Genomic DNA, 14,788 nt, shown 5'->3' with positions numbered 1-14,788 from the left:
TAATGGAAAAATAGAATTGGAAAAATAGGATTTAATTACATATTTTTGTTTAAAGCCTTTCACTATTTTTATATTTTGATATTTAAATTTTATTTATATTTACATATTTATATATATTATAACTGATATATATATAACTGATAATACAAGAGAAATCATAAATATATATGTGTTAGTTTATTACCCTTATGCTGTGAAAGTTCCATTTTATTAATATTTTGTTCCAGGAGAAGATATATTAGAAGAAAACAGACTAGGAAGAAAAGAAAAATCTAAACAATGTCCTATTTGCAGAAAAGTATTCAGTTATCATAGTCGACTAATCACTCATCTAAATAGACATTCATCTTGGAAAGAGAATTGTAAATGTGAAATTTGTGGCAAATCTTTCAAATGGAGAAGCAGTCTTCATTCTCATATGAAGACTCATAAAGGACCTCTTCCATATACTTGTCATTTGTGTCTAAAAGCATTTGGATATTTATCTTTATTAAAGCATCACTTAAAGCTGAAGCATCCATTTTCTTTATATTAATTAACTTCTTTTAATTAAATGATTTAATATTCGATTAATTAAATGTTGTGATAAAAATTTAATCAATCTTAATGAAAATTTTTTATTTATTTTGTTGTATGTATATATTATATATTATTTATTATATTTTAACAGACTTTTTTTTTTTAGTAAAAGAATCGGAATTATTATTAAATGATCTTAAGTTAATTGCTGTAATTATAAGATTTTCTCATTAAGCCAAATATATATCTATAAAACATGCAGTTTTATAAAAGAAATGAATTTTTTTCATTTATTTTAAGAATATGTGAATGTGAAAATGCCATTTTTAATAATTAAAACATATATAGATAGATAGATAGATAGATGTGCACTTCACTAGACACACATCAATGAAAACTGAAAAACAGAAAAAAAGAATTAAGGTTTTATGTATTAAAATTTTAAATTTTTCTTATCATCATCTTTCCTTATTAAACTGAGAATTTTAAATAATAATATATTAGATAAACACTTTTTACTTTATGAAAAGCTAGAACAAATATGAATTACTAAAATATTTATGAAAATTGAATAATTTTATTAATAAGATCTTTCATGTTTATTTGAAATAAATTTGTCATTAGATAAAGTCATCTGTATTATTTGAAGATTTTACATTTATAATGGAGTTTTAGTGATTTTTCTATAATAAACTATGAATCATCTGATTAAATGACAAGGATTTCATATTTTCTTCCTCCTCTACAATTGGCATTAAGCAATGACCTTTTTTCTCTTATAATGCAGCATTAATTACATATATGAAACAACAAATTATATATTTTTCAATTCACATTCAGTATTAACTATAAACTAAAAATTATTATTTACACATTGTAAAAGTCGGTAAAAAATGTTGTCTTATTGCATGATTTGAATGAAAATACAAAACTTGAATTGAGTCATACTAAACTGCTATATGAAATACATGAAAAACTTTTAGCAGCAAGGAGTGTTCATTCACAATATTTGAAGAGTATTCCAATTCAAAAACCTTTGACTTGAAGGAGATCTGTATAAAGGATTGAAAATGTTCTTCCATCTGTGATTATTTATTGGAGTTATTTATGGTTCTTTAAGGTGTTTTATGCTGAGGAGACAGTGAATGTGAATGAATACTGGACACCACGCTTGTCTTTATTCTAGAAAATTCAATGCTAAATCTTGCAAAACTTACAAAAACTACTTGGAAAAAAATGCTTAAAATCTGTCAATGTATTTCACCATTTCTCCGTAATGTTTCATATCGTCCTTAAATATGTGAGCATACTACAATGAGACAAACTTGAAGAACACTGCTCTGTGTCAAAAAATTGTCATAATCTTATAATTCCAGTCTTTTCTAACTTTCAATGTTAAAATTATAAAATTTTATAGTCATATCTGCTAGTAATTTGTTATGTATCTAATTAACCTGTTATTTGACTGTAATTCTAAAAAGGTGTTTGTGAAAATGCTATGTAGTTTTTAAATATTCATTATTTTAAAAAATTCAAAAAATTGGAATACTTAAAATAATAATTATTAGAATTACATGTTGTTACACAGATGTATTGTTTAAGATGTTCTGACACTTTTGATGTTGTAAAAGTCTCTCTTCTAGGAACTATGAACCTGAAATTAGAAAAATTATGCAAATTTTACAAAATGAAGGTAATCCCAATTGGAAGTTGCCAAAATCATTAACTGTTTACAATATACAGTATCAAAAATTTTAAAACTAATGAATTTGGAAAAGAAAATTGTAAATAATCATCAAAATTGTGGAAGAAAATGCTCAACAAATTCAAGAGACGATTATAAACTAAAAGCAATAGTAAGGAAACAAAAAAATCATTTCAAATCAAGCAGATACTATAATTCTGTGTGGAAAACGGAAAATGTAAATGTGTCCCGCAGCTCAATGTTTTGTAAACTTTGGTTTGTATTTTGGAACAAATTTATTTTATACTCTTCTCTAGGAAGCAAAGACAAATGAGTTCAGTGGTATAAACAGTATATTAATTGGACCTCTGAAGATTAGAATAAGATTATTTTTAGTGACAAATCAGGGTTTTTGTGTATCTTATGATGATCAGGGTATACAGTACATATGTGGAGAACCAAAGAAGAAGCCTTTCATCCATCCACACAAACAATGTGTCAAATATCCACACTAAAACATACAACTTCTTTGAATATGAGTTACGTGTTTGCAAGAAATATAAGCTATAAGGTCTGTCCTAAAAGTTTAGGGAAAATGATTTTTCGTGAAAAACTTTTAAAATACTGAACTTTTGATTGATTTAATAAGACAAATGAAGTCACAATGCATCATACTAAATATTATTAAAGTGATAAATTTAAAAATTGAATAGTTATTAAATTGGTTAGAATAACAGAAATTTTGTTAGATTTTGCTGTCCCAAAAGTTTAGATGATGATAATAATTTATTTGTTTCTGTGAAAATTACTATACAAATTCATAATGAATGACATCAGTTATGACTATTAATCTCGTGAAATCTCATTTTTATAATGGTTAGTTTTGAAATTAACAAAGAAATAACAGAAAAATCAAGATGTCCAAAGAAAATCAAATTTTTTCAGAAAAAGTGACTGAAATTTGGAGATTGAAAGCAAGTGGACATTCAGTTACTGAAATATTAAGCAAAATAAGTCATTCAGCTTCAAGGATATATAAAGTTTTGGCAAGAAATGAAAATTTTAATTCAGCAACATGTTCAGGTCAACTTAAAGTAACATCACCCACAGATGAAAGATGTATTATTAGACTGGCATCTAGACAAGTTTTAAGACAGTCTAACCGAAATATTTCTAAAAATACTGTGTACGGAATAATAAGAAAAAATTGTAATATTAAACTAACAAGGATGTGTAAAAACCACCTCTCAAACCTGAACATCTTAAAGCAAGATTGAAATAGGCCATAAGCTACATTCAGTGGAAAGATGAATGGTTAAGTACATTCTTCAGTGATGAAAAAAGAACTTAGATGGTCCTGATGGCTGGATTTACCAGTGGCATGATCTGAGAAAAGAAGACAGTGTGTTTTACAGTAGACAACAAAGTGGTAGCTTTCTAATGCTGTAAAGAGAATTTAGTTTTATGGAATTTCCAGTCTAGCATTTATTTCTAGACATCAGACTTCATAACATTATCAAGATACTTTAGAACAACATCTCCTTCCTCTGGCAGAAATGATAGGTGGTCCAAATTTGACATTTCAACAGGACAATGCTCCCATTCATTGTTCAAATTCAACCAAAAATGGCTCCAGAATCAAAATGTGAATGTTATGAAATGGCCTGCAAGAAGTCCTGACCTAAATCTAATAGAAAACTTATGGGGAATCATGCAAGACAGGTGTATGCAGATGGTCATCAGTTTTCCAATGTTACAGAACTTAAATGTGCAATTGAGGATTCATGGCATAACTTGAAACCAAAATTGTTACAAATTCTTGTGAATTCAATGCCAATTCGTGTGTTTGATGTTGTTAAAAATAATGGAAGCACAATTAGCCATTTAAAAGTTTTTTGATGTAATTTTTTAAATTTACCTAAACTTTTAGGACAACAATTTTTAACAAAATTTCTATTTTTGTAAGAATTTTAATAACTATTAAATTGTTAAATTTATTCTTTTAATGATATTTAATGTGATGTATTGTGATTTTATTTCACTTATTAAATTAATCAAACGTTCAGTATTTTAAAAATTATTCAAGAAAAATCATTTTGCCTAAGTTTTTGGGACAGACCTTATGACAACTATTAAAGGTATTGTAAATTTTTCAGAATACAAAGAGTTGCTAAAATACTTCTTGATTCCTTTAATGGGAGAGCTTTATTCAGATGAGAATGTTATTTTCTAACCAGATCTCTCACCAGCTCATGCAGTGAAGTTAACCCAAACTTGCTTTACAGACAATAATATCAATTTACCAGTCTTAATGCCTGTAGAGAATTTATGGGTAATAATGAAACAGACTAGTGGATGAAAAAACCTTCAACATTAAAAGAAAAATTGAAAAATTTTATGAGATTATACATGATGATTATCAGAAAATAATTGATTCAATGCCACAAAGAATTTGTGATGTAATTGAAAACAAAGGTTATCCAATTAAGTATTAAATTTTCAACTATTTTTTCTTATAAAATATTAATACAATATGAATTATTCTGAAATAAACATGTGTTCCAATATTTTGAATTTCTTAAAATGATGAATATTTATTTTGCATTTTCACATACAGTTCTTTTTTAAAGTATAGTCAAATAACAGGCTAATTAGATATGTAACAAATTATTAGTAGATATGACTTAAAATTATAAAATTTTAATGTTGAAAGTTAGAAAAGACTGCAATTGTAAGATTATGACAATTTTTCGACTCAGAGTTGTGTATATATATATATATATATATATATATGTGCTAATTTTGCAGAACTCACCAAAGGTATCAAATATATTTACAGAAATACTCAGCAAAAACTTTAATTAAGTTGGTGAATGCCTATAAAGTTAAGACTTTTGCTCACTTGTATATTTTTTTACAATTGAATTAAGTTCAGTTTTTCTAAAAATTATCTAGCACTTTACCACTTCTTCCAGCAGTTATTTTCTTAATAATACTAATGTTTTTGGCCTCAGCAGCCCTCCTCAGGTGTGTGCGCAGAATAATTTCAAATAAGCTTCCAAAAATTTAATGAAATTTTAAAACAGTCAATGATATTGGAATATTCTATGCATTTGGAAAGTTTAAACTTGTCTATTATTATTAAGAAAATAATTGCTGGAAGAAGTGGTAAAGTGCTAGGTAATTTTTAGTTGTCTCAATTTCAGCTCTAGGATGTTTTGATTCAGTTTTTCATATTTTTTTTCATTGTAACAGATAGAAAAGCTTAACAAAATATTGGTTAGTGATTAGGAATAACTTATTTAAAATATCTTATAGTATTTATTGTCAGAAATCATAAAACAACATAGCAAATGACAACTGCTTGTTGACTGTTATTTTCTTTTTATTGTGTATTTGAAGAAAAATTAAGATATTATAAAACAATATGATAATGACAAAAATACATTATTGATATATTTTTGTGTGCAATACTGTAGCATCTTAACTGTGCCAAATTGTTCATAACTTCCATTGAGTGATAGGAATGTTAAGATGTTTTGAACCCTTACATTTGTAGAAAGCAAATATTTAGAATGAGTCTCACTTTTTATATTTAAGTCTGAGACTAAAAAGAAATATTCCACAGTTAGCATTTGTGATTAAATGTCACTAAACTGCTAATCAAATAGTAATATTTACTTCAGGATATCAGTTATCAGGATAACAGACATGGACTTTGAATCCATTTTCGAAAGTTTTATACAAATTTTACACTATGTTAATGGTTTGTTTTGGATACATTTAATTTATTTTTATTAGATGATTTAATGTAAATTATATTGGATAATTCCTTGTAATAATACCATTTGGCTAAGACATTTACTGCTGCTATTGAAATAATTATAATTATTGTTCTCTTAACCAGATTTTTGAATACACATCCAAATCTGAATGTCAAAATGATTTTTAAAACAACAAAAATTTAAATGAAAATTTAAAATTTAGAACAATTTATTATTACTATAAATAAACTTAATTATTTTACTAAAAACTAACAGAAGAATATAACAAAGTATAGTAGAAACTCAATTTAATGTTTTTCAATGAAAAAATATGTTAAATCACAGAATATCAAAACCCAAATAACCTTAAAAAACATTCCAGAACAAACAAATAAATGTTCATTTATTCTGCATTTAGAATGGAATGGGGTGAAACAAAACACACATTACCAGTATAAATGCTTCTATGAAAGCCTTTATTTCATACAATGTAAAATGATTGGCACCTATAGATGCTTTAAACAAAGGTTAAGCTGCCATTTGAAAGTAATTAATGATATTTGTTTGTTTGCAGTTGAAAATTTCGTATGCAGTACATAATCTTTGTCTGGACTGCAGAATCTGTAGTGAACTTTGAAAACTGACATGACATCACTTTGCTTGTAATGCCAATCTGCAAGCCCAACAGGTTTCCAGGACACAAAATTATAAAATATGGCGTCTTCTCATTATCACAAGATGACAGAATAATCTTGATAATTTGTTGAACTTTTATGATTCAACGGACCATTTAATAAATACAACTGACAATAAATACAGAACATTTGTTTTTTCAGAAAATATTATTTAAGATGAAAATTTGTCTAGAGGTTGAGTTTTTGATTCATTAAATCTAAAAAAATGTGCAGAATTGAATGACATTAATTGCTGTAACATTTACATTGTGGTTTATGAGATTTGAAAGGACCAGTGAAAAGATATGTTGATTGCAAAATCATGTTACATCAGAAATGAAATTGAGTTTCTACTATAATATTCATGTAAGGTAAACACTGTTTTGTATTTTGAAGGAGATCTATTAATGGATCAATACCATATTTCTTAAATTAGAGAAGCTCCCCAAATTATAGCATCCCCAATTTAGAAATGCACTTAATTGAAAAGAATAGAAGCATGCGAGTGTCTGAAAGTACTGGTAGAAGACTGTTTTAAAAAAAATAATAAATAAATAAAAAGTAAATAAAAAAGCTATATAAATTCTGAGAAATTAGAAATTGAAGATTATGCTAAAGTGTATAATAATGTTTCTGCTTCAAAGTGGACCAAAGCAAATACAGGTATACCTCACCTTACATTGGTAATTGGTTCCAGGAGAGATGACTTAAGTTGAAAAACGACTTAAGTCAAATTTACTTGTCTCCAAATTCACTTGTTACTATGCTAAACTACAAATAACCGTTCCCAGTTCTGTATTTTATTTATAAATGCAATTTTAATAATATATGGTTAATAAGAATCTATTTTAAGCTTACAAACAAATAAATTTTAGTTTTTAATACAATATTTTAATACAATATGAATACAGAAAAAAACTATCTAAATTTACGAATACACATACTGTACATATTTACAATTTATTTTATAATGTCTTAGAGCAAACCATATTCACAAATAGAGTCTGCGATGTTTACAGTACATCGCAGACTCTATTTATGAATGTGGTTTGCTCTAAGACATTATAAAATAAAATGATTTTGTAAGGTTAAATAACAAATACAGTAATTAAAATTATTTTGTGATAGTAGAAAAAACTAATTTATGTTAAATTTACCTATTACCAAAACATTCAATTTGTTTATTTACATCGCGGACGTAGATGACTGTGGATCATCAGCATCAACAGCTAATTCTGATATTTTGATACTGATTCTGAGTATTTTGATAAGATTTTATATACTTTTATTCTTATTTATTATACAGTAACATGATTTTATGTGCTTTTAATGCTTTTCTAGTGATATTATGACTTCAATATTTGTGACAGACAGAGGTAAAGTCGAATAAAATGATTTAAACTTGATTTTTATTTTTCCCATATATTTTTTTTGACAAATGATGTATAATCGAGAACAACTTAACTTGAAACAACGTAACCCGAGGTATACCTGTATAGAAATGGAAATAGAAAAAAAATGGATTTGAAAAAGCTGTAAGAAACTGCTCACATCAAAAAATGATTGAAAGTTTGTAATCTAAAATTATATACAATATTAGAAATTTATTGTGTTTTTCTAATTATCAGTAAAACTAAAAAAAAAAAAAACACTCTTGGCATAAAAATGGCCTTTTATCATATCTTAAAAAAATAATTATGTACACTCCTAATTTGAGAAACATTGTATATTTTAACTTTTCCAGTAGTGTATGTATTTGACTTCAGGTATAAAAATCCAAGGTATAAGAATATAGGTATAGATATAAGAATGTAAGGTATAGATATAAGAATGTCACATCTGTGACATTCTGTGACATTCTTATATCTATACTCATAACCAAGGATCCATACTTAACAGTTAGAAGTTAACCAAAAGTATTCACTTACTGTAAGTAAAGTGGTAATTGATTAACTTCTAATTATTGATCCTTAATTGTGATTATGTTTGTTAGATATCAACTTTCGGGCTTGCCATCCCTGAACTAGGGATAAAATCCCTAGTTCAGGGATGGCAAGCCTTTTTAAGTCTGTGTACTATATTATATACATAATTATTTTTAAAACAATTTCTATGTGCTGAAATTTCAAACAACTGCTTAAAGAAATGAAGTGAATATAAAGAAATGAAAATAAATTTAAAAAGAAATGATGATTGAGAAATGGATGATGATATACTGAATTAAACATAAAATTATAAAAATCTGAAATTTACACAGTAAAAACATATGTTACATTCCAGAAATTCCAGCTCAGCTCTAGTATCTTTTGACATGTCGCATTGGGCCTGCATGTTTATAAGTTTTCCATCCCTGACCTGGTATAGTTGAATGCATCTATAGGTATATTTGTTTGCATTCATCTATAAATAATTTGTTTTTAAACAGCATATTATGTATATTTATCTCTACAAAGAAAGATAGCTGTTTAACCTTAGACAAAAAAATTCTATATATCAATTTTTCAAAGTTTGTCTATTTAAAAAAATGTATGCATCTTGCTCATTATTGACAATGATTTAATTTTAAATCTTGATTCATGTGATTTAATGATTTTATTATGCTTCTTTATAAACTCTTCTAAATGGTATTTTTTTGTATTAATTTTAGTTTTCTTTATAAATTGGACTTAAAATTTGAAAAAATAAAATTTAAATTGAGTGGTTTATGATATAATTAAACTTAAATACAAAATCTAGATTTTAAATTTCAAGTTAATGGTGTATGGTTCCTGAAAAATTCATTATATATTATGAAAATGTACAAGTTAAAATTATTAATCACTTTTAAAGTACAACATTGAAGACAATGTTAGAGTTGTTATATTATTTTTCATACTTGCATGAATATTTAAACTTTTTATTCATAATTTTACATTTATTATTTTAGAAAATAGATTATAGAAAATAACATTTTAAAAAGTAGACTAAATCTGCAGGTAAAATATTGGGTTGTTCGGAAAATTCGTAGCGATTTTTAAGAGAAATAAAAGAAATTGTTTTAATACTAAAAATATACTTTTATTCCATTATGTATGCGCCATTGTTTTTAATGACGTGTTGCCATCTATGGGGCAGCTTCATGATACCCTCTTCGTAGAACTTTCCAGTTTTTTCCGCGAAAAACTGATCCACGTGGTTTTTGCAAGCTTCCAAAGTATCAAAGTTTTTATCATGAAGGGAATTTTGTAGAGAACGGAACAAATGGTAGTCCGACGGGGCAAGGTTGGGTGAGTAAGGGGGGTGGGGTAAAACATCCCAGCCTAGTTCCAATAATTTTTGGCGTGTTCGTAAAGACGTGTGAGGTCTGGCATTATCTTGGTGAAACACAATGCCTTTTCTATTGGCCAGTTGCGGACGTTTTTCTTTAATTGCCATGTTCAGCTTATTCAATTGGGAACAATACTTATCAGAATCAATTGTTTGATTTTGTGGAAGCAGCTCTTAGTACAGGATTCCTTTCCAATCCCACCAGACAGTGAGCATGACCTTCTTTGGATGAAGACCGGCCTTTGGAGTTTTTAATGGTGATTCATTTTTCTTACCCCACAATCGTTTTCGGCTGATGTTGTTATAAATGATCCACTTTTCATCACCTGTCACTAAACGCTTAAGAAAAGGGTCATTTTCATTTCGTCTTTCAAGAGAATCACAAATGGAGATGCGATCCAGTAAGTTTTTTTCCGTTAAGTCGTGAGGTATCCAAATGTCATAACGATTCACGTATCCGAGCTTCTTTAGATGTTGAAATACAGTACTGTTTGATGACTTCACTATGTCTGCAATCTCTCGAGTTGTGTAATGAGGGTTTTCATCCAATAATGCTTTGATTTGGTCCTCTTCAATAACAGGAGGTCTTCCTGAGCGAGGAGCATCTTCAAGGCTGAAATTACCCGTTTTAAATTTTGCAAACCACTTTCGAACAGTTGGTTCTGATACAGCACTCCCACCATAAACATCACATATCTTTTTTGCTGTTTGTACAGCATTTTTGCGTTTACGAAAAAAGAAAAGAAACAAGTGTCGATAATGCACGTTGTTCGCATCCATTTTTGCAATGAGCCAAATTAAACGCTATTTGAATAATCTTAACGGTTTTTTTGTAACGGACGCGTCTCAAGGTCATTTATCGTAATATTCATTGGTTTGTACAATTCTAATCATTTTTGCGTCAATCGGTGTCTCAACTGTCGGCTATCAAAAATCGCTACGAACTTTCCGAACAACCCAATACTTTATAAAATTGCCATTATGATGTTGAAAATTAACATCTACAGTTATGAGAAAATATATTGCTCTATATTTATTAAAAACATAAGTTTCATAATTATTGTAATTACAGCAAGTTGGCTAAAATTGGACATCAAAATCACTTAGCCTAAATACATTAACTCAGTTTGACATCATCATTACAATTTTTTTCTCAAAATTTTCATATATATATAGTATATTGTTTAATTTAGACAGCATTCTGATACATTAAATAAGTTTGCACTACCTCATTCCTAACAATACCAAACTGCCAAAACCATGTTATCATGCAGCTTGCTTCAAAAATTCACAGCAAGATTCAAAGAAATAATATTTAACTTTTAAAATGTTTTCTATAATTTATGTAGTTTCATTAAGATTGATTGAATTTTATATAATTTAGTTATATAAATTTGTAGAATTAATTAATAAAATATTGTTTGATTGATAGTAAATAGTAATTTGCTAATCAAATTTATTTGTATAATATTTCTGTAATTATATATTATATTCTCTGTTGTATAAATGGATTTCATTGTTTTGAAAACTAAAATAAAATTCTTTATTCAGAATTAAGGAAATTAGAATTATAATTAGTATTGTCTTGAAAGTATTTAATCTATTTATTGAAAATTTAATATTAGTTAACAAATATTTAAATGATATATCCTTTAGTTAGCTCAGCTCTAGTATCAAATATTTTGAAGAAAGAATAACAAAAAATTATAACATGATAAAATATAACAATTTTGACTAATTAAAAATGTAGACGTTTTATTACTTTACACTTTTATAAATTGAATAAATAAATACATAATATACTATCATCTATCCTATGAAAAGTAACAAGAATTATATCTTCCTATTTAATTTTAATTAAAAGAAGAAATTAGTTATAGTCAAACAAATATCTAAAAATAAAATTATTTTTGAACTAGAAGTAAACTGATTCTTTTAATTAATTAATTTATGGAATTTGGCTTAAAGATTGCACAAAATGGCAGCTTAAATGCTTTAGATTAACAATTAGAGCTTAATATGAATTTTAATTAAATAATTTTGTTCTAGAAGAAATATAAACTTGGAATGCAATTTGAACCTGCAACTTGTGTATATTATATAGATTTATTACCAATTACACTATCCAGACATCCATCCAAACAATGTAATTGGTTTATATTGATATATGTATGAATATGTTTTAATACTGTTTTTAATTAATAATATAGCTTAACATTTATATTTTTTTAGTTTGCATAGATAGTATTAGTGAAAATTATCAAAAATGCAATTTAAAATAAATTTTTTATTGAACTGATTAATTTATAAGAGAGACTATCTAATAATAATTTATCTTTTTCAGTTGGCACCCACCTTCTAATGAAACTTGAATAATTTTATACTTTATCACTATTTAAAGTTACTAAAACTTCAAAGTAACAAAAACATTAGCACAGGTCACAATTGTGGCTAAATTTATAATTATTTTAGTTCAGTAAGCACTCACAAACTTTACTACATCATTTTTCCAGAATTACTGCACAACTACACAAACATGCAACTTAGAAGAAATTACATTCATAGGAATAATAGTTTTTATTTGTTGCTATTAACTGTTATTAATTAGTCCTTTTAATTTTATTATGTATTTAATACACAAATAACATTCAAAGTCCTTGGATATAAGGATGTTTAGTAAACAGAACAAAAAGTAATTGGAATTTGGATTTGTACAGGATCAAAGTTTAGTTATCAGTGACCTTTCATATGATTAACTTACAAATACAAAATTATTTAGTTTTCTAACAGAAATCTTAACTTTATTCTGAAATAATTTAATTTCAATTATATCATAGACTTCTGTTTGTTGGCTAGGAGTTGTTAGATTCCATTAAGACTGATCTTTAAGAATTCAACTTTGTATGAAGTCAGTTATTTTTAATATCTAATAAGTGATGAAATAACTTAGTAAAAAAACAAAAAAAAATTGTATTTTTATTTATAATATATAAAAACAGAACTCACACAAGAAATACTTTTAGTCTCCAAAATACAAATATATATCATTTGTTTTTTTTTTGTATTGCATTGTAAATTAAAAAATATTTTAATAAAATAGAGTTGTTAACTTTTTTATTGATACTTACACTCAACTGAAAATTTTATATCTGATATTTGCCCCAAATTGAAGCTTTTTGCAATAAAATGTTCAGTTTCAGGAAAGAAGTAAGCTATGAAAAACTAAATCATATAATTATATAAATGTATTATTGTATGTTTTAGATTATAATTATATAATTGTACAGTTATTGAGTTCACATTGGTTGAATTTAAACATACAATTATTTAATAGTAATTATTGCAAACACACAGTTATTAAATATTAACAATTGAAGGATAATAAATAATTACTGACTAAATATGAATTTTTCATAGTAAAAGAATTCTTGTGTGATCTGTACTTATATTTAGGGAAAAAAATTTTTATGAAATCTGAAAGGTGTTTAATGGCATTGCAGTTAGAAATGGAATGTGATAGTTACCTTTATTTGCTTCAATTATATCTTTATGTAAATTTAATGGAGACTGCAAAAAGAAAAATTATTAACATTACAAAATCTGACATAATTTGTTAAGTCAATAGTCAGCCAAGATCTAATGGTCTGAAATAATCTGGTGTTTAGAGATTTAATGACAAATGTTCATAATTAGCTTTTCTGATTAGCTTATTCAGTTTTTGTTTAACATGATTTTCAGTGCAGGATCCTTCTATATAAAATTGCATATTCAAAGTAAATGAAAAATTTGTTTACTTTTTAATGCTATAGTTAAGTACCTATACATTAATTTAATTTGGCAGAAAATAATGTGTACTTTGACAATACCATGACAATATTTTTTCTCAAAATCTTCATGTATATAATACTTTATATTATGTCATTCCAACATAATTCCAATACATTCAGTAAGAAATGGTGCCTGATGCTTCCTTCTAGTGACAAATTATTTAGTAATTAATTCAATAGAATTGCAGAGAGGTAGCCCAATGTAATCTGGTGGTTGTTTGGCTTTACAAATTTATTGGGTTTCATGTTTGTTTATGTACATTTAGTAAGTTCAACACTACCTCATTTATACCAATGCTGAACTGTCAAAAATATTTTACAATCTGCTTTTAAAAATTATAAATTCATAAATGAATTTCTTTTTACTGACAATGAAACTGACAACACTTCTTAAAAACTGAATATTCATCAGTTTTTAAATTTAAGAAAAGACATTAAAGATCTATTGATGTATGCTGATACATTTATATTTATATATCAAAAACCTTTTATTGTTATAATTTTATCTTAAGTTTAATATTATAAGCTTAAATTCTCTAATAGCAATATAAATTTATTTATTTATTATCCATATGTTTTATATTCATTAATTTATGTTATTCTATTTTGAAAAAGGCTTTAAACAAAAATTTTTAATGAAAACCAGTGTTTTATATTCCAAATGTTTTAATTTATTTCTAAGAATAGATCTTAATTTACTTTAACAGTTATTTTTCATGTTCATATTCAAAATTATACATTTTTATTGGGGAAAGAAAAGCAAAAGAAACAGTATTTTGCTTATAATATAAAATCTTTGCATCTTAATTATAATTCATTGATAGGTATTTAAATTTTGTATAAATAGTCTAGTAATATATTGAAGAAATTCATCTTATTTAAAATAAATATTACATGAATAGTTACATATGATTAAATTTATATAATAAAAAATACATTGCATGTTTCAAGTTGTAACTAATAATTTAAAATATCAGTTATAAAATTTAAGTAAAGAGATATTTAATTTTATGA

General features: G+C 26.0%; 1 protein-coding gene across 5 annotated transcripts in view; it reads left to right on the top strand.

Moving 5' to 3' along the window:
* LOC136985712 (protein tramtrack, beta isoform-like) overlaps positions 1–14,788 on the top strand; it is a 139,529-nt gene that overhangs the window by 83,786 nt on the left and 40,955 nt on the right. The window contains exon 5 of one of the 5 annotated variants that reach the window (XM_067283051.1): positions 228–550. The exons of the other annotated variants lie outside the window; for them this stretch is intronic. Coding sequence (XP_067139152.1) covers positions 228–535 — 308 coding nt within the window. The 3' untranslated portion in view covers positions 536–550. Of the gene's footprint in view, positions 1–227; positions 551–14,788 lie in introns of those variants that run through there. 5 annotated transcript variants of the gene reach the window in all.

This window comes from Centruroides vittatus, unplaced genomic scaffold, assembly GCF_030686945.1.
Source record: "Centruroides vittatus isolate TY-2023 unplaced genomic scaffold, ASM3068694v2 contig_975, whole genome shotgun sequence".
NCBI lineage: Eukaryota > Metazoa > Arthropoda > Arachnida > Scorpiones > Buthidae > Centruroides > Centruroides vittatus.
The sequence above is the reverse complement of the archived record's forward strand: the minus strand, read 5'-3'. Positions and strand labels throughout refer to the sequence as shown.